The sequence below is a fragment of the Coturnix japonica genome, chromosome 1 (assembly GCF_001577835.2).
Source record: "Coturnix japonica isolate 7356 chromosome 1, Coturnix japonica 2.1, whole genome shotgun sequence".
Lineage (NCBI taxonomy): Eukaryota > Metazoa > Chordata > Aves > Galliformes > Phasianidae > Coturnix > Coturnix japonica.
Genome location: NC_029516.1, coordinates 172,257,639 through 172,277,844, shown reverse-complemented (window position 1 = coordinate 172,277,844; position 20,206 = coordinate 172,257,639). Strand labels below are relative to the sequence as shown.

The 20,206-nt window shown below is 41.8% G+C and overlaps 1 protein-coding gene across 16 annotated transcripts in view; it reads right to left on the bottom strand.

Annotated features, from left to right (window-relative positions):
• Window positions 1-20,206, bottom strand: part of TENM4 (teneurin transmembrane protein 4) — a 1,512,248-nt gene that overhangs the window by 54,060 nt on the left and 1,437,982 nt on the right. For 12 of the 16 annotated variants that reach the window (XM_032442260.1, XM_032442267.1, XM_032442263.1 and 9 more), the window contains 5 exons: window positions 16,453-16,720; window positions 14,120-14,263; window positions 12,889-13,138; window positions 10,230-10,250; window positions 3,203-3,435 (listed from right to left, as the gene is read on the bottom strand). In XM_032442260.1, coding sequence (XP_032298151.1) covers window positions 3,203-3,435; window positions 10,230-10,250; window positions 12,889-13,138; window positions 14,120-14,263; window positions 16,453-16,720 — 916 coding nt within the window. The remainder of the gene's footprint in view (window positions 1-3,202; window positions 3,436-10,229; window positions 10,251-12,888; window positions 13,139-14,119; window positions 14,264-16,452; window positions 16,721-20,206) is intronic. The other 4 variants (XM_032442273.1, XM_032442264.1, XM_032442266.1 and 1 more) reach the window with 1 other exon arrangement.

Genomic DNA, 20,206 nt, shown 5'->3' with positions numbered 1-20,206 from the left:
AGAAGAGGATTGCTATTAGCAGATGATAATTAGAAAGTGGTAACACTTGAATTTGCAAGGATATATTGAAATCCACTAGAATGTGAAAGGACTAGTGAATCATGGAATGCTTTAGGTTGGAAGAGACTTTTGGGATCATCTAGTTCCAAGTCCTCTGCTGAATGCTTCCAGGGAGGGGACATCTACAACCTTGCTAGGCATCCAGTTCAAATGATTGGGAGTATCAGCTATGACAAATATCCTGACCAAACAACTGCCACTGCTATTGCATCTGTCGAGCTACCTGTCCTGTTGATTTAACTGTGCTATTAATTTCCAGAAGTTGAAGACCTACCTAGATGTGATGCTTGACTGGTCCGACAGGTTAAAGGTAGATCCAAAAGACCCAGAGAAGTGATGAATGCCCCATCCTTGTGGACATTCAAGGTGAGTTTGGACAAGGGCTCTGAGTGCCTGATGGAGCTGTGGGTGTCCCCGTTCATTGCAGGGGAGTTGGACAAGATGACCTTGAAAGCTTCCTTCCAGCTCAAACGGTTCTGTGATTCAGTTCTATGAATTTGATACCCCACGACTGATCCATCAGTTTTTATGAATTACAGTTTTTCATCTGGCAGGATTCTACTCTTTCAGTATTTTCTAGCAATCTTCAAATACCAGCTAATTAAAAGCTACTTAATTAAAATCACGAAATTGAAGGCAAGACCTTCTTTCCTTACAACTTTTGAACAAGCTGCAAAGATGTCCATAAAATACGTAGTAATTATCTTCAGTTAAAAATTAACTTTAGCCTTAAAAAGTCTCATGAAGACCAGTGATCCTTAAAGAGGCGAACTCTCCAAGCCCTTCCCTAGTCAGGTGATATTTCTATAGCTACAGAATGATTTTCTGACATACTCTGGTCTTTCACTTTCTTTGCCAAGAGAGGGGAGCAGAGGGTAACCTGAGGACTACTGGTTACTTGTACAAGAAGTCACTTTTATTTCAAACTAATATGCAATATCTTCACACCCAGGAAAAGAGCCTGCCAGTGTTTCTGCTAGGATGCACTGCACCGAAGGTATAAACAATGCTGACACTACACTGTCAGTGTGAGTTTTCACTGTTAATCATTTATTGAGGTGAATGGGAAATGAGTCACACCTGCCAAGGCTATTTGTCTCAGTAGGCACTGCAAACTTGGGCTAGAACCAGATCACAGAACAGTATTTGCTAACTTTCTATTGGAGGTGTGGGCTCTCTGAATTATTATTTTCTTGTTGTCATTTTGCTTCATGTCATTTCCTCTTTCACTCTCAATTTACTTCTGTTCCATGAAATTTCAGAGCTATGAGGAACGAATGCATGCATTCTGCTGCTGTGTGACTGAGGTGGAAGAACGGCCTCCGGAGAGGCTGAATTGCCAACAAGAAGGATTTCAGTGCTGAAAGCTTTGAACTCTACAGCTCTGTTTCCCACAGCGAATGCAGAAACATAATTCAGCTAAACCTTGCAACCTCCACCAATGTAGGGAGATGAATAATATTCCTCTTATCTTGTACAAGGGAGAATGGAGGTCCAACAAAAGTTGTTTTCTTTTGCGCCGGTTGAACATCAAAGTGGTGCAGAAAATGGGATTACAGATCTCTGGATTCCCTGATCTCATGACTCATCTGTTGGACTGTCTGAATTTCCTTGCCCAAGTCACTTAATTTTCTTTTCACTCATTTCAGTGAGACAATTTCTACTTCACAACCTGCTTGCAGGTAGTTCTCTTTTTATGTCTCTGGCAATACTTCATCTCAATACAACAGTCATATCATAGGAGCCTGAAGTGCCTGAAATCCATTCTTGGCCCTTTAAATATTCCTAGGGGAGAAATTTGGCCTACAGTGATCTTTGACATAGAGAGGACCTTCCAAAGCAATTTCTTCTGCATCCTGCCAAGAAATAGCTAGCCCAAATTTAACAAAAAATATCACAAGTACAGTAGATACAAAAGGTCACTAAATCACTTTGTTTTTTAGGATTTAGTAACAATAATGTCATCTCTATGTCAAGAAAAATAATTTCCCAAGAAATCCAGCCAGGAAGAGAAACAACAGCTCAGTGGCCTTCCTCTTGCTTGCTCTTTGTGAAATAAGTTGTTAAAGGACCCCCAGAGTTTGCTGAGAGGCTGATGGGATGGGCTTGGAAATAGATTTGGTAAAGGAGGGAGCTACCACTCCCAGAAGCAAGGGGAAAAGAAACCTGCAGCACACTGATGTCTAAGCCAAGAGCCTACAAGTAACTCCCTTCGATCCTAATACCTGGGCAAGAAAATGCATGGCAGGCAAAAGTGTCACATTTCTAACAGCATTCCTGCATAGGAGTCCTTCCCTCTTCATGAGCAACACAGAAGGTGTGTGTACCAGTAGCATCTTCCACCCCATCTTTACAGTCTGTGTGTGTTTTTTCAGAGGAGCTGTGGACAGCTGGGAGGGACGATATCCTCCATATGCAAGGCTTGTTACCTTGAGATTGCCAGACTGAAGTCTTGGCTATGCATAGGACTGCATATGTTTGGCTAGACCTGTTTTGAACAATTTAGTTCACAGTCATGAAGGCTGTGTGATGCTTTTATTCTGATCTGACTGTGCTTTTATCAAATACAAGCAAGATAATCTTGAGCCAGGTGAAGTCATACTCAACTACGCTGTTCCTACATAAAAATTAGCACCCATTCTATATAAGATTTAAGATAGATGCCATGATACCTAACGTCAATGCATAAACCTGAGTTTTATGTCTCTCTGAGCTGTCTTTAGCTTTTGTTAGGATTTTATATATAACAACGTTTACAGAGCTTATTTTTTATGTCAAGAAAGCCTCAATGAACTGAACATAAGTGAATCTTACCCAGACTGGTAAGGACCAAACACTGTTATTTGATAAGGAGGAGGGATAGCTATAGTGGGCATAAAATTGATGGGTGGTTTTATTCTATTGCCCTTTGTGCATTTACCCATTGCTACACGCCTCTGGTTTGGCACTAATCCCAATCACTCAACAGTGGCTGGCTGAGAGCAAGACATACATTTTTATTTCCAAAAGGAAGCCCTTAGCATGTGCTTGAGAACTGCTTTGAGATTGCCTGCAAAATCCTGGGGCCTATCCTCCAGCATTACAAAACAAGCCACTTTCAGAGAGACCCCATAAAAAGCCCGTGGAGAAGAAGTAGTCTCACCCCTGGGATTTGTAAGAGTAGCATCGGTGCCTTTGCCTCCATCCCCACAGCGGGTATCATCAAATGGGAGGCACTGGTCTCCAGTTCCAGCCAAGACCTCTGAATTCTTCACAATGTCTTTCACTGAGGTGGTTGACTTGATTTTGTAGATACGTCGGCTGTTGGTGTCAGAGAGGTAGATGGAGCCGGTGATTGGATCTGTGGTCAAGTAATACTTATGAGCTGGGCTGTGGCTGAAAAACAAGGGCATGACGTTATTATTTTTCGGGATGGTTTTCTTCCTTACGTCACAATCAATATAAGCACATTAGAGAATAAAAATGCACAGGGTGGACACACTAGGAAAGGGAAGCAGTGCTGTATTTGAAAATCTTAGTACAGGTGTGTTAGCAAGCTCAATCTGTGACCAGTTGCTGTGCCTGGGAGTGCTCTCTGGCATTGAAAAGGAAAGGGCTTGCTGGACCAAGACAAATGCATGCCAGAAACTACTACAGATTGAGTTCCAGTGCCTGGGATTGCTTAATTTACTTAACATAGCCCTGAAACTGGTGTTAGATCAGTGCCAGACAGTGAAGGGAAGGTATAGTAGTCTAGATCTAGATAACAAAGTAAAAAACACATGTATCTGCCCTCCCAAGGAAGAACCCAGGACAAAAACCCAAATGCAGACCTAAATATAAAGCACGTGAAGATATAATTGTGAAGATCACCCCAGTGGGGCTTAGCTGGTGTTCTTGCATATATATCCCACTGACTTCAGCAAAGACCCTAGAATCTTGTCCTGTATTTGTGGAGATAAGGAGCTTGCCATCACTGAATTCAGCTGGGCTTCGGTGAAGGGAGAAACCAAATGACCCTCAGAGAGTCATGTTTTGCCCTAAATAACAACATGAACCAGAAGAAGGGCTGAGGAATCTGAACATAAGACCTGTATTAAACAAGAAAGGGTGGCTATGAAAATGGAGTGAGCAGATAAACAGATATTGTTTTTAGCTCCATGGCCAAAACATTAAATGAACCCAAGCCTGAAAAAATGGATAATGCCTTTAGAGGTACCCAAGACCAGGTTGGATGAGGCCCTGGGCAATCTGATCTGGTGACTGATCTAGTGGTTGGCAACCCTGCCTGCAGCACTGGGGTTGGAACTAGAAGAGCTTTGAGGTCCCTTCCAACTCAACTATGATAAACCAGTATCTGCATTAAGAAAAGTATTTGATGGATTGGCTAGAAGCAACAACCAGATTAATTTAAACACATTGTGATCAATTTTAAGAAATTGCTTTTGAAGAATTCTATCTGTAGCTTGGTAAGACTTTCTTTTCTTGAACGTGTACTATCAGTGTTTGTTGAGCTGCATCTGTTCTAAGCCTGAAACCAACAGCTGAAACTTGCAGCACCTGCTGCCTGAAAACAGGACTCCATCCTTCTAAGAAAGGCCAAGCAGTAATTGGAAGAAGTACAGAAATGTCTCTCCTTTTCTCCAGAACATCTCAAAAATGTCCAAACTCATCAGCTAACTAGAATTTCTAATAAATGTACAGGCCATAGTTCAGAGTTGTGCTCTTGTGGAATGTTCCAGGAGAAGCTTGTTAGAAAGCTGAGTGTCAATCACAGTTGACTCTGTCCCTCACATTAAGAAATTTCCTCTCTCCTTCAACCTTCACATTAGGTAAATTAACCCCTCTTCAGGCACATAAAAATTACTGAATTATTGTCAGGTTTAAGAAGGCATTCTTCATTCAAATTACTTAGTACTTTGGGGAAAAAAAAGCACCTTTCTGATTTATTCTAGAATATCCCCTGTGATTTATCTTATTAATGTCTGAACAGATTCCATTTCCACAAATGACACTGATTCTTGCTAAATAAAATACTCTGACCTTCAAGACAGCTCCAGCCTGACAGTTGAGTCTCCATCAGTATTCCCTCCCAATGACAGCAGGCTGGTAGGGTGTTATTTCATTTACCTGCATGTCACTCACGCTAAGCAAGTGGCTTCAGCCCTGGTGGAGGAAGTTCCCAATGGGAATCCATCACTTCTTTTGATCAGGGCCTTGCATTGTTCACTGACTGTCCCAACAAAGCTCAGCTGAACGTCAGTCAGCTTTTGTGTTGTTTGTAATCTTTATTTTGCACAGGAGGTGGACAAGAGGAGGAGATATTTAATGGCACTTTGCAATTCTTTATCACCTTCGCCTGGAGAGCACAGATAGCTCTCTCTGAGTCCTACAGCAGGCAATCTGCAGATAGGTGAAATTAAACAACTTCTCTTTTACATGGTTGAGCTTCTCAACTTACACGGTCTAATAATAGGATGGGGGAGTGGGGAGGGATGGCTTTATATTAAAAAAGGGGAAATTTAGGTTGGATGTTAGGAAAAAAATGTCTACTCAGAGGGTGGTGATGAGACCCTGGCACTGCTGCCCAGAGAGCTGTGGGTGCCCCATCCCTGGAGGTGCCCAAGGCCAGGTTGCATGGGGTCCTGGGCAACCTGAGCTGGTGGGGAGTTAATCAGCTCGTGGCAGAACTCCAGAGGTCCCTTCCAGCTTCTGCAGTTCTGTGGTTTTTATGATTCTGTGAAACTCTTTTCAGCTGTGTGAGCAGTAGGAAGCATTAGTTCATTTTTATTGGATAGACTCATGTTTACAGGCAAGGCGCATCACGGTCTCCTACGCACTGCTCCATGCATGGGGCAGTTGTGCATAGGAAGGCTCCCTTGTATGGCTTGTTCAGTGGAGTGCTGTGGAGCAGGAATGCTAAAACACAGACTGTTAAAAATGAACAAGCTGGAATTTACCCCACTGGTTTTGGCCACCCATTTTCACTACAGAGAAGGAGTCATGTTCTGTTTTCACACGAATTGCATAGTGTTCTACAGTGGAGATTTTGTTGAACACTTTGAGATCCTTCAGATCTCATCAAAGATTGACAGATGTTGAATAAACATCACGTAAAAATACTGTGGGGATAAAAAACACCCAACAAATCAAAACAAAAACCCTGTAAAAGTTCCCAACTTGCTTTGCTTCATCTGTGATAATGCATGAGCACTGGAGCTGGGAATTTGCTGGCCTTGCTTTTTATTTAAAGTCACAATCAATAGGAAAATCTGAGTGGCAAATTGGACTGAACTGAGCAACAACTGAAATAAATCTGCCTGGGGCAAAACAGAGAAGATTTCTGTCTTTTCCTTTCATCTTTCTCTCATTGCTCAGTTAGATAAAGGAGCAAAACAAAAGACAAGAATTTCCACTATTCAAAAGACAATCAGTTACAGTATTTGTAGTCTTAGGAGTATTTATCCCCCATACTGAGAGTGCCACCACTAGGAATGGGCTGAGGGGAAAGAGCTGATTTCCAATTCAGATTGTTCTTCCTCCTATTAAGGCTTTTTTTTTAGAAGAAACTTTGAGCACTGTATCGATAGCTTAATTCCCTGAAGCAACAAAACCATGTTGAAAGGATGGGGTGGGCTGATCCCTAACAAATCCAGACTCTTAGTGTGTAATAGCAAGCACGATGGTGTAGTCATTGGGAATCAGGACAGCCTCGTTAGCAGAAGTCTGGCACTCCAAAGTGAAAGGAAGGTGATATGGCTTGCCTATATGCTTGATGTGCTGTGATAGCATGGGGAAATCTCTCAAGTTCATAGGGATCTCAGTTGGTTTGGCCTGCATATTGGCTTTCCCATACAACTGCCTTGTCCACTTGTTTTTTTTTCCTGCGCATTAGGACAGGATAGTGCCCGCATTCTCCGGGGAGCTCTCAATGTAGCTTACAAGATTCAGAGTGATAAGAACACTGGGTGGACAGGCAGACACATTGCACTCATCTAGATTGTTTCTATAGCGCTACGATAGATCCACAGGCCATCATTACTCCCTTGGGCACAGAGCCTGAGGAGGGAACCTCCTGCTCCAGCATGGGAAGTCAGACTCTAAAAAACAATGTTGGGAAAAGGGAGATGGTCCCTGACTTTGGTAGGTTACATATAATTTCAGTCTGCATCTTCTAGTTCATTGACTTCTGTTCAAAGCCAGGGATTCATCTAACTGAGCTTCACGTGTCTACATGGCAGATACTTACATATGAAGTGGCTGCCTTAATGTCAATAGAGAGAAAAGGCAAATTTTTAGGTATGATTCATCTGACATTTATAACCATTATGTTACAAGATTAACTGTGTCTTTTTTTTCAAACACAAGGCCATCTAACAGCTCCTATAAAGGACAACTTCTGTCAGTGGTAACAGTATGGCTGTGGCTCCCACTGGGGTTCAGTAGTCACCCCTAACAGATAATGTGAATAGAACTCTGGTGCTTCTCTGGGTCTGATCTCTTTGTTTCAGCACATGAGACCATCCCTGTAAAACTTTCTGTGCTAGCTGCCCTCTTCCCCTCTGAGCCCTGATGGCTACATGCATTTGCTGGTGACTAAAGAACAACTGAATTCCTGAAGTCAAGAATTTTTGTTCCATGGGGCTGTTTCCATGGCTCCATGCTCAGCACCCTGCAGCTCACAAACAGAGGATTTTATTACAGCCTGTGTGAGGTATTGGGCTTTTTTTTTTTCTCCCTGGGTGACATTCAATAGATTAGCACATAAGGAGGCCACACAGAGCAGTGAGCTGAATTTACACTTGGCCTTTTAGTGTTTTCAGTTGGTGTGTGATGCCCAAAGCTCTTCTAGCGTCACAGACTGGATAATAAAACTTCATAGCGATGCCATAAGCCAACCCACAAACTGCGAAGGACTTTTGATTTGATCCTAGGGCAGTTTTCTCAGACATTTCTTTTTGCAACTAATTGTGGCAATTGTCTCTTTGTGGTACAAATGGAAAGAAGAATGGAGGAATATATCTACATATTTTCTACATATTTGCTAGTCAAAAATGCTTCACTGCCCTCCATGTTCCTGCAGAGAGAAGATAACACTAATAAACAGCAAATTATTAATGCCAGGCTTGGAAAAAGCCATTGGCTTCTATTGGTCCATCAAGACAGGTCCATATACACAGACATGTGGGAGTAAGTTCATATTCATCTATCATCAAATGACAGATGGGTGTAAAATTGGGAGGGATCACTATTTGGTGATGCTTTTTGGGTTTGTTGACATTTCCATGTTGGCCGACAGCCTTTTTGGCTGTTAAACAGAGTTAGATCTCAGCAACCCATGTTGCACTGTAGAGCTAAGCCTCTTGGATGGTAGCTGTGGAGCCTTCGGAGAGCAAGATCACAGCAGGTGACATAACTGGGAGGAAATCTTTTCTCTCTGAAATGAGGAAATTTTTGCATATGGACTGCAGCTTTTCCAAACCACTGAGATTCACATAACTGAACCTCTCTCTCTGCAACTACTGCCTGCCAATGATGTCAAGCTTAGAACCTTATGGAGCTCAGAGCACTGCAGCTGTAGCTGAGACTACACCCGCTCATTTTGTGGTGGCTCAGGAATGAAGAGGCTTCCTAACAAGAACTGTTAGGGCAAAATGACATGGAACAGCTGCTAACTCATGTGGATGACTCTCTTAATGCAGCTTCAGATGGGTATATTTTACCTAGGGCTCCTCCTCTCCTCCACCCTTATCCGTCACCTTTGGACTGTAGTGAAGTGGGAATATCTTCTCTTGTTTTTATTTAACTGCTTATTTTGTAGGAATTGCCTAAATTGAAGCCCTGCCAAATTCATAAAGCTCTGGTGGCATCTGCAGCATTTGTGGCCAGCCCATATATCTTGGCTCAGTTATTGCCTTCATACAGAACAACACTTCTTGCAACAGCTATTCAACTGCTGTCCTTCACTGTCAAAACAGGTGCACTTTAGTGGCAACGTATTTCTAGGTCATTAAGGATACAACCTGGCTGTTCCAAAGAGAAATGAGTTTTTCTATTGCCTTCAAATTATGTGTAAGAGGAGCTGGGGGCTGGAACTCAGCCTGATGAAGACAGTTGGTGCAAAGGTCTTGAGTACCAGCCTTGCAGCCAAACTAATAGAAGCTTTGGGCCAGTTCATTATAGAAGAGAAAATCAGTCTTTCATTAATGTTTTGGCAATAAGACAAAAAAACACTTTCTACTCCATTGCATTTCCAGGCATGCAGATAAAATGAACATTTCTGGATTTGCACAGCCTCTATAAAGCCAAAAGAACAGTAAATAAAAAGCACGTAGCAATAAATAAATAAATAAATAAATAAAGAAGAAGTTCCCAAATGCAAACAGAAAACAAAACCCCCAAAATCCCAATTCCACAGCCTAGCCTTCTAATTTAGAAATCATCTGGGGAGAAGGATGGGAAACTTGTCAGAGCTAGAGAAGTCCTTGCGAACGCAAACAATGACAGGAGGCTGAGTGAAACTGATTGGATCAAACTCACTGCAGTGAACCCAAGTGACAAATACTCTTAGTGACAAAGACAACTGAGGAGTGTCTCTTTCATGTTGTTTCCTTGTCGTTACTTCCTTTTTTATTGCACTTCCTGGCTAAGGTTCTGAGTTGCACTACCTCCCAGCTAAGCCTCGTGCACTTTCACAAGATGCTCCCTATGGAGAGCTCATGGAGAAAAACATTTACAAAATCTTATTCCTTAAGTGGGTGATGCTGAGATACATCTGACCTTTCATTTTGTCTGTCCTCTCCCCAGAACTCAAAAAGAAGACATTCCACCATATGAGAATCATTTTTCCATCGAACCTCTTCAAGCAACCTGTGTCCTGCAGCTGCCCTCTCTTCACTTTTTTTTTCTTGGTAAATTCCCACCCGCTTTTCTTTCAGCCTCCTCCTATAGACACTCCTCTTGTCTCCATATTTCCTCTGTCTGCAACTGCAACAGATCATGCCGAAGTCTGCGCGATTCTGCTCTGTGATTAATGGCTCCCCATTCTGATGACTGATCACCTACGCCAGTTTTAATCACAGCAGCTTCATTTCCTATTGAATCATCTGGAAATGGCACTCGTGGCTCACTGTGTAACAACATGCAACAAGACAGGGAGCAGCGTAAGAATTCTCTACTGGTTGGCTTACCTATGTCTGAAATCTTTATTTCTGACAGAAGACAGGAAAGCAGGGAATAGAAGAAAGAATGAGGTGTTAGCGGCTCAATTCGAAGCATTATTAGCAGATTGAAAACTTGACAGTAATTGTATCATACAATGCAATAATAAATAAAGACTTAGCTGGCATGACACTGATATATTTTATATTGGATATTACTTGTCAGAGAGCTCACTTATGTATCACTGCATATCACAAAGGAAGTGGGATCTCACCTGCTTGGAGTTATCCACTTAATGTAAAAGATAGGGCCAGGCAGACTTTATCACACACAGCTAAATAAATGTGAATGTTGATATCTGCACAGCGTTTTTTCACTAGCACTCAAAGCAATATGTTGTGATTTACAAAGGTAACTTCCCAGTTGCACCATTGTGGGTGGCAGTTCATCGCCGTAACCACACAAACTCTGTCCCAGAGGACTGAAATAATGCTGAGATGGTCATTTTTCATGGGTCTGGTTACATACAAGCTGCAGTTGTCTGTGACCCACAATGCATTTGCTTTCCTCTCTGCAACAGAACACTACACTAAAAAAATAAATAAATAAAATAAAAAAAAAAAAAAAANAAAAAAAAAAAAAAAAGGAAAAAGAAAAAAGAAAAAAAAATACCAAAAACAGCCTAAATCCAACTACTGAGGGTGTTAATCTCTACAGAGATGCTGATTTGAGAAGGCACAAGCAAACTGTATTTAGTCCAAAAGTTTCCTCCATAGTTTTTAGTCAGCCTGCATCTGAACCCATGCACTTTATAGCACACCAGAGTGAAGAAACGTTTATTAGATCCAGTAACCTAAGTGTTTGCACAGATGAAGCAGCAATTGTTCCAGCAGATTTAAATCTGGAGTAAATTTAACTTTGTGGCTCTACGCAAAAGTCAGCAAGGCCACTCTGTGAAGGCTCCCAATTTTCTCTTTTCCAATCAGGAAAGACTGTAAAAACCTCCACCGGGTCTGGTATTTCCACTGACAATGAAACAGAGATTGGGTTTTCCAAATTGTACTTCTGGGAATGAGATATTAATCCCAATGAGTTGCAATGGGATTTAGGCCCCAAATCACTTAGGATCTTCTGGAAATCTCACCTTTGGTCATTAAAATAACGTTCTGGTTCTAGAATAATGCTGTATTCTTTAATGTGGATCAGCACAGAAGATTTATCCCACTTCCTCACCTTATGAATATGAGATATATTCTGTATTTGTCTATCACATAAATGAATAGAATACATCACCTCTTTGCTTATTTACTCAAAAGGAACTCCAGCCCTCTCTAACATGTCATTGTGGGCTTCCATTTCCAACAACTCCTGATTCTGTCATCTTTGTGTGGGCAGCACAGGGCACCTATTCTACATGTGCCAACCTTGTGACAGCTGTCTGGATCTTGTTCTCATACACCACAGTCTACAGCTCTACGTGCCAAATCAAGCTTTCAGCAAGGCCTTGTGGACCTAATGACTGTGGTGTGCTTGTTAATGAGGGACTAAATGGATCCTAGGAACCAGTACTGCTGCAGATCCTATTCTTCACCTGCAGCCTTGTGGAACAAATGGTAATACAAAGCACTGCCGCATGTGATCCTGCAGCTCTGCTCCACGTGGCTCTCCTTGCAGAAACAGGGCCTTACTTTTGTTCCCAGAAGTGAGGATGTGAAAACAGAGTATAGCAGGGTTTCTTGCTTTCTGGGAAATTCTCTTTCTGACCAGATCTTAAGAGCTAGATGGGAGTGCTAACAGTCCTATGATGCAACCTTAATACTGAGCTCTCAGGTCATGTCCTCCAAGTAGACCAGTGACACTCCTGGAGTGAGTCTACTCTGGCCACATGAAGAGTCCAGAACCAGGCTCCGGTGCTTTGAAATCTTATATATTGTTATAGAAATGCTACAAATGAAAAATATTAGTACTGAAGTCAATATGAAATTTCAGCTCCAGTCACAATCTATTTAATTTCATCAGAACTTGTGATAAATCTGTAATGTTCTTTCCCCTTCATTATTTTTAGTGGTTACTCTTTAACAGGCCTCCAAAGTCACTCCTGATATATTGTTTTACTTTATTATTTTGAGGTTAAAGGAAACGCTTCAGTTACTCTAAGATGTTCCCTCTATATCTTCATCCTATAACAGCTGTTCAGACAGAGACTAGAGGGAACCAATATGTGTTTGTCCCTTCAAAACAACCAGAAAATCCTCAGGTTTGTGACTCCCTAGGTGATCATCCTGTCTTAAGTATGAATGATCATCTATCCTGATTAACCTCTATGCACTGTCATCACTGCTGTGTCCTTCCAAGTCTGGGTTATCCCGGAGGCTGGTTGTTAATTTTAAGAATTCCCACTGGCCTACAAGTAGACCAAATGGGAGACATTAACACAGTTTGATTTAGCAGCACAAAAATGTGACGATATTTTTAGTATGTGATGAACCTTCTTGGCCAAATTTTCTCTGGTGTAAGTCAAAATTAACATAGCTGCAGAAGAGGCAAATCTGGACAGGTTTGCTTTTTTTTCCCTCTTTTCCATTCTTTCTGTGTTTTCTATTACAACTTCTTATTTTCCTTTTGGGTATGCAAGACTGTGCAGAACTTAACTGCATAATTATAACAGCCTCATGCAGCCCAATGTACCTTAGTTCCAGTATGTTGGTGACATTGCCAGAGGGAAAGATTCTTCGGATGTAGTTGAAATCTCCGACATAAAGACTTCCATCAGATCCACATGTTAGGGCAACAGGAGCCAGGAGTTTGTTCCCATCTGCAAGACCATTGCAGCTTGGACAAGAAATGCTACGTCTACGGCCATTGCCCATAATGCTTCCAATTACAGGCGGCTGCTGGGAAATAAACTGGTTTTCTCCATTTCCTTTATGCAAGATACCTAGCGAGAGAACAGTAATAACAAAATTAAGAAACTGGGAATCACAGGGAGAATACACGGCACTGCTGGAAGTGACCTGGAGGTGTATCATTTTCGTAGTACTATTTAGTGATGGCTATAAGAAAGGCCACCTTATCTGAAGCAAGCACTTTTTTTTACAGGCCCATTACATTCCTCACAAGGTAAATGCATACATGAACGAAATACACTTTCCAGCATCTCATGAATTTTCACTTCCCTTTTCTGTCCCTCTTTGCCCTGTAATTTGCAGGCTACCAGGTAAAAATAACAAATAAATAAATAACGTAGCTTAAGAAAAGACGAAGAGACAAGAAAGCCGTAGTGTATTCTCTAGAGGAATATTTCATCTACAAAGCTCGGAGGAGCTCAGCGTCTATTCACTATAAGCGTAGTGTTTTCAGCCACAGTGTGGGCTGAATTTAGATATTTGCTCCCATATCACTGCTACCACTCAGAGACAGACAGTGCTTCCATCTTTTGATGGCATTCTGATAACGTTTCAGGTCTCCCTGCTGCTGTTCTCAGCTCCCATCAAGGACTCTGGAGCCTTCCATTTTCCCTTGTAACCCATGAAGCTTCTCACTTCTGCAAGTCCACTTCCACACTGAAGAATGTAGCTGGGTGGACTTATAATCACTGGTAGGTCCAACCCAAATAAACTCTCTTTGTTTTAGGATTATTATCCTTGCTAATCACTATTTTAAAGACAATACAAAGTTAGGGCTGCCTATGTATTTAATGGGTATTCGTCTGATTCACTACTATCAACTTCTTTTGGATTTACACTCACCAAATTGCTTCTAGATGTAGGTTCCATAAACTATTTGTTGGAAGAAAAGAGGATAAAATTCTCATGTTAGTCACATTTATCCTCTTTTCTTTTAATTGAATTCTTAATGATAAGCAACTGGGCCTTGCCACACCGCAGTGTTCCTTGGTTATGTGCTACAGCCAACCTACCACTTTGTATGTTGAGGGCATGGTGTTTGTCCAGGGACCATCCTCCAAGCTTGGAAGCATCAATTTCATAACCTTGAAGCACAGCCGTCCTCTTCTCCCACAGGATCAAGTCAGGACATGACTCATACTCATAACCCACGGAAACTGTGAGCAAGGGAGAAACAAAAGAGCCCCTCCAGATCAGTAACCTGAAAATGTACAGTCTGCACATTCAGAATTTCAGCTGAGTTGGATAGGAACATTCTATATGCAACTGCCTACTTCATTTAAAATGCCATCATCATAATGTGAACTTGCAGTGTTTCCCACTTTAAAGGCCATCTGCTTTTAAAAAGGTCGATGGAGTTGTAGGTGTTGGACAAATGTGCAAAATACTTAAAAGGCACTGTTTTGAAGACTTATCTTAAAACAACGACTATTCTAGAATGTAAAGCAATGCTGGATACCAAAATGGGAGCCATATTTAACATAAGACTGCATGTCAGGAGTTTGCTGAAAATCATGGCCTTACTTTAAGAGTAAAGACCTACACAAATGAAGCAATGGGCAATGAATGGACATCAGTTTTAGATGAGGCTGACTTGTGGTCATTGATAATGTCAACAAGGTACATGGAAGAACAGGGTTTTGTTTGTTATGATGTCTATTCAGAGTCTTTCATAACCCTGCTACACATAGTTGGAGATATTTAGGAGTAAAATGATGTTGGTAGAAGAATCATGTTTTTGATATAATGGCTCCTTTATGGTTTTCTCAGAAGTATCAAGATCCCGTTTTATTGGCCTGCTTTTCTCCTGCCCTACCTTATCATTCCAGCACTAATGGCTGAAACGGAGCAAAACTGTAAGTTTTTAGCAATTACATGGCTAATTTTTTGCCAGTTAAAAAAAAAAAAAGTCTGATCTCCAAAACAGTGCTGAGCTGTAAGTGAACTCAGTACCCCCAAGCAAACACAGCCCTTTGAAAGATCACACAGGGGGAGATGTAGTTCAGGAAATGAAGGCTTGATATTTTCCACTGTGCTAGTGGATGGAAGCATTAGAAGCCCGAGTGCTGATGTTCTGAGTACCCTGGGGCTGCAGAGCTGCATCATGTAGTATGCTGGGATCACCTGCTCATCTAGCATCATAAAGAGCAGGTAAACATAGTACTTCAGTACATGCTATGAAGGAACAGTTCTCATTCTGGGATCCAGACGGTGTAAGGTTCAACAAGTTGCATCCCTCAGACTGCTCAAAACCGCTAAGTTTAGTGACTGAGTATAAGAAATGAACACCCTCTCCCTCTTAGAAAACAAGATGAGAAAGAGACTTCTGTGAGGCTATGAAGAATCAGGGCACCATCTTTCTGCCAAAAAGAGCTCCATTTATTAAAGATCTCTCCCAACTTGTTAATAGCTCTGCTTCACCATCCTGAAAGGGCTGTTCTAACTTAAGATATTTGACTTGAAAGATATTTTCCTCTGGGTGTTCACCAGATAGGAAGGAAAACTGCAGAGAAGTATCACCTCTATTCACTACACACTCAAAACACCTCCATGGTAACATCATACATTAGATGTCAGGGGAATTTTCCACTGAGTGAGTGATGAGATGCTGGAACATTCTGTCCAGAGAAGTTGTCAACGTCCTGTCCGTGGAGGTGTTCATGACCAGGTTGGATGGGACCCTAGGCAAACTGATCTAGTGTATGATTTAGTGGTTGGCAAGTCTGCCCATGGCAGGAGGGTTGGAGCTAGATGATCTCTGAGGTCTCTTCCAACCCAAACCATTCTATCATTCTATGATCCTATGTAACATGTTGAGTATACAGAGCCTGTCTGTCCTCTGATATGAAGCCTCTGACAGTGTTTTGCAGACGTAACTGACTGCACAAAGCACAAAAGAGAACATCCCAGCCTGGGATGATGCTCTTAAAAAGGTAACAAAAGGGAAACTATGAGATGAGGGTAATCCTGAAGGTCAGGCAAAAGGAGGGGAAGAGATTAGGACTCCATTCTAGGGATTCATTTCAAAGAAGCGCTGACAGCTTTCAGCTGTAGGTGAGAAATAGCCAAATGCCTCTAGTCCCAGTTCATTCCTTCTGTATGGATATGATAGCAGCAGCTCAGGATGTATGTGCTGGGACAAGAGCCAGAGAATAGATAAGTATTCATCTGCTGGGAAAATGCGTGCTGCCTGAACAGCTGGGCCCTATCCTCTCCAAGGAAACAGCAGTGAACCAGCAGGGACCATTTTATGTGTTAGCAGTTGGACTGTATTGATTTGCAACAAGCCTTCTGCGTTGCCACTTAGTGGCTTCTAAAAAGAAACACAAGCCCTGGGGTCACTTACCAAAGGCTTCTGAAAGCCCATACACCTTTTGGCTGTAGACATCTGTCTTATCCCAGATGAAATAATAGGACAGGTCTGGAGCAGCTGCAAACCACTTTCTGAAGAGGCGTCCCTCGACGGCCACCATGAGGTGGACCTTCATGAGGTTGAAGGGGATGGTGGGGTGGGTCATGCTGATCCTCAGGACTGATTTGTAGCCAGCCGTGCGACTGCTCAGGTAACTCACTTTTATTTTACTACCGGAAACGTTAATCTCCTCTTGTAGAGCCTGTGGAAAAACAATCCGGGAGGTGTTAAATCAGCAGCGAGCAGACAGGAAATGGCAGCAAAGATGTAATTAATCAAACACACCTTTATAAAAGCTCTGGTAGTCCTGTCTAAAAAACGTACACCCAGTAGGCATCAATTATGAAATCATATATGTAATTTATTGAGTTAGTTGTGAAAGCCAGGAAAACTCCTCTTTCTCCATCTCAATTGTGTGGGAGATTAGCAGTGGAAACTACCTGGTTTAAGTCAGTATTTACAATGGGACTCTCTGCTAAAAGGAGTACATGGACTCCTAAAGGTGAAAGGAGGTTGGTGTATGAAAGGATTCCAGTCCATGGCTTTGAATTTCTCTGATGCCTTGGTAGAATCATAGAATCACCAAAGTTGGAAAAGACCTAAAAGATCATTCTGTCCAATTGTTCATCTATTACTAATAGCTCCTACTAAACCATGTCCCTCAACACAACATATTAGGTTTAGGTAGGTAGGTTTCAACAGGTGCCTATGGGAAGCCTGATTTAGTGGCTGACAACCCTGCCCATGGCAGCGAGGTTGGATCTCATTGATCTTTAAGATCTCTTCCATTCTAAGCCACTCTACAATTCTATTATTCTAATCTTTGCCTCTTGGCCTTTCATCACACTAAAATATCAAGTCCTATTTGGCTTGTATCCTCACAGATGCTTCCTGGTCCTGATGGTAATTTGTCATTTTTCCATGTCACTAACTGTACTCCCATCCTTCTCCTACTCTGGCTCACCCATGTCTCAGTGCTCCCCCTTCACCCATTTCTCTCTGTAACTGCTCCTTGCCCCATATTACTCTTTTCTCTTTTTATCCTGTGCCCTGGTCCTTTATCAGCCCTCATGTTTGCTCCTATGTACCCTGGTGCTTGCTTAAAATTCTATCCTTAGCTGTGCCATGAAGCTCTTGACCTGACCTACCACAGTGAACCTCTTTCCCCTCGCTAGCATTATCCCTCCCTCTTCTTTCCCAAATTCATCAGTATTCTATGTGAGTTGCTTTGTTTTCTCCTCTAGCCATGCAGTAGGGGTATTTCTGAGTATGTTACTAGGGGCATCCCAGGGAGGTGGTAGAGTCACCATCCCTAGAGGTGTTCAAGAACTGTGTAGATGTGGCACTGGGGGATGTGGTTTTAGTGGGCACAGTGGCCATGGGTTGATGGTTGGACTTGATCTTGGTGGTTTTTTCTAACCTTAATAATTCTATGATTCTTTGACTTTATGATTCTGTGATTCAGGCTGATTGGGACAGTCAGTTGTCCCAGTAGAAGAACTGGAGAAACAGTAGGGCAAGTTTTATCTGCTTTAAAAACGGAGAAGACTCAGTAAATATGAGAGTTTCAGGTAATTTATCTGTATAATGAGGTCCTAGAACTCCTTTTTTAATATATTTATTTTATTTTTAGCTAGTGAAATGCAGAGGCATTTTCTGGAAGGCAATTTCCAACACCATGCTGCATGGGAGACCCTGCAAAATACTGATTAAAAAAAAGAGCATTTCTTCCTTAATTCTTTGATCACTGATTAAAAAAAGGAGCATTTCTTCCTTAATTCTTTGGGTAAGTGAAATTGGTTTTTCCTTTCCTGAAAACTTCCTCCTTGTGTAAGCACTGGACATTTTCAGCACAGTGCAGCAGCCTTTAGCAAAGTTTGAAAGATGAAGATAGAATCTCAGCAGCGAGTCTGAAAACTTGAGCTGATAATGGGATGTGTCAGAAGGTCAGAACTAGCTCTGTGCTCTCCTGCATCACTTCTGCAATATTTCATGTGCTGGACCCCAAATGAGCCATAAAAATACCTCCCCAGCGATATTCGGCTTTCATTATACCAAGGGCACGGAGGTTGGGAGGCAGGTGGGTCAAGAGATGCTTCCATCATGAAGGGATCACAGCTGTGCTGGTGTCCTCCAAGCCACATCTGTGCTTTCTACACTCTACTCCTACATGGGAGCAGTAAACTTCCCTGATGTGACAAGTTGTTCATCTCTTACCGTTGCTTCATCTCTTAAAGTTAGAGCTATAAAGGACGACAGATGCAATCTGTCCCCTGAAAAAGACCTCTTCTAAGCTATTACCCAAGGCCTAACACTTCTTCAAGTGGTAACTTACAGTCTCTGAGCTTGCAGCACTTGACCAAAGGACGCATCCAAAAGTTAAAGTGCTGTTCCACTGTGCTCATAAATATTTACTTTCTCTAATGCAGCCTTTTCAATTTACATATCTCAGTGTTTAGGAGGGTGAAAAATGACAGAACTGGGAAAACCTAGGAATTTTAAAAGGTATTTTATGAGCTCAGCAACGAGCTGGGCTGGGACCAGGATCAACCAGAGACCAGCTGAGCCAAGCTGCTGTAAAGGTGGTCCCTTGTATCAAATCTGTCTTTATATGTAACCCCGTTAGGAAAAAGCCAGGCAGAAATAATTGTCACTGAGGTACTATTTGCAATCTCTGCTTCAAATTCCTGCTAAAAGTAATTATTTATCTCTGTCACAATCTGTCTCTGCCGTCTGCCACTTCAGAGAAAGGGTCAGCACAGAGGTACCAGTGTAAGGGACTGTCTTTAAAGGCGCCTGCTTGAAGAGTTGGTTCAGTGGGTAATTTGGATTGCTCAGAATGCATTTGTAGTTCGTAAGCAGTACTAAACTAGCAACAAAGCCTGCATGGGTGGGAGGATAATCCAGTAGGCCACTGGTGGGAGGTGAAAACAAGCTTTAAAATGCTCTGAATGCACCAAAATTCATTTTGCCAATAGACCAAGCTACAATTTGGCCTTTTTTTTTCTTTCTTTTCTTTTTTTTTTCTTTTTTTCTTTTTTTTTTTTTTAATGAATTCAATACAATGTTGAGAAGGAATTTGAGAAAGGAAAGCATTTAGGGCCTGATTCAGGGACTGTAACACAGGCATGTAGTGCCTTTGAGATATCCAAAACCTCTGCACGGGGATAAAAGATCTGACATGAGCCTTTTCGAGATCCTTGTCCCTCTGAAACTACACTTGGAGGTCTGACCCTTCAGGGCACCCTAAATGACACCAAATCTGTGTTGAGACATCTGAATCAAACACATTAAAAATGAATTACTTAGTCTTTTGAATGTATCCATGTAGAGAGCACTGCATTTATTTCTTGAATCTCATAAGATCCTGCCAGCCCACTTCTTTAGCTTGTCAGAATCCTTTTCCCAGCCCTGCATTGGCTTATTAACTCCTTCTAGCAATACACTCTTCTATTATACTTAACATTTTTCTACTGGGGAGTGTGCATTATAAAATGCAGCTGCAGAAACTTACAGCTAAGTTATTTTATAATGTATGTATACCCAGAACAAGAACAAAAAGTGATCCATTAATGAACTGAAGTACAGTAAAGACACTGTTGTAATGGGAGTTTCTCTCATATGACAAACTCTGTTACCTTCAGCTGCCAATATTTCAGGATGAACACAGTTTTATGGATTTTGGATA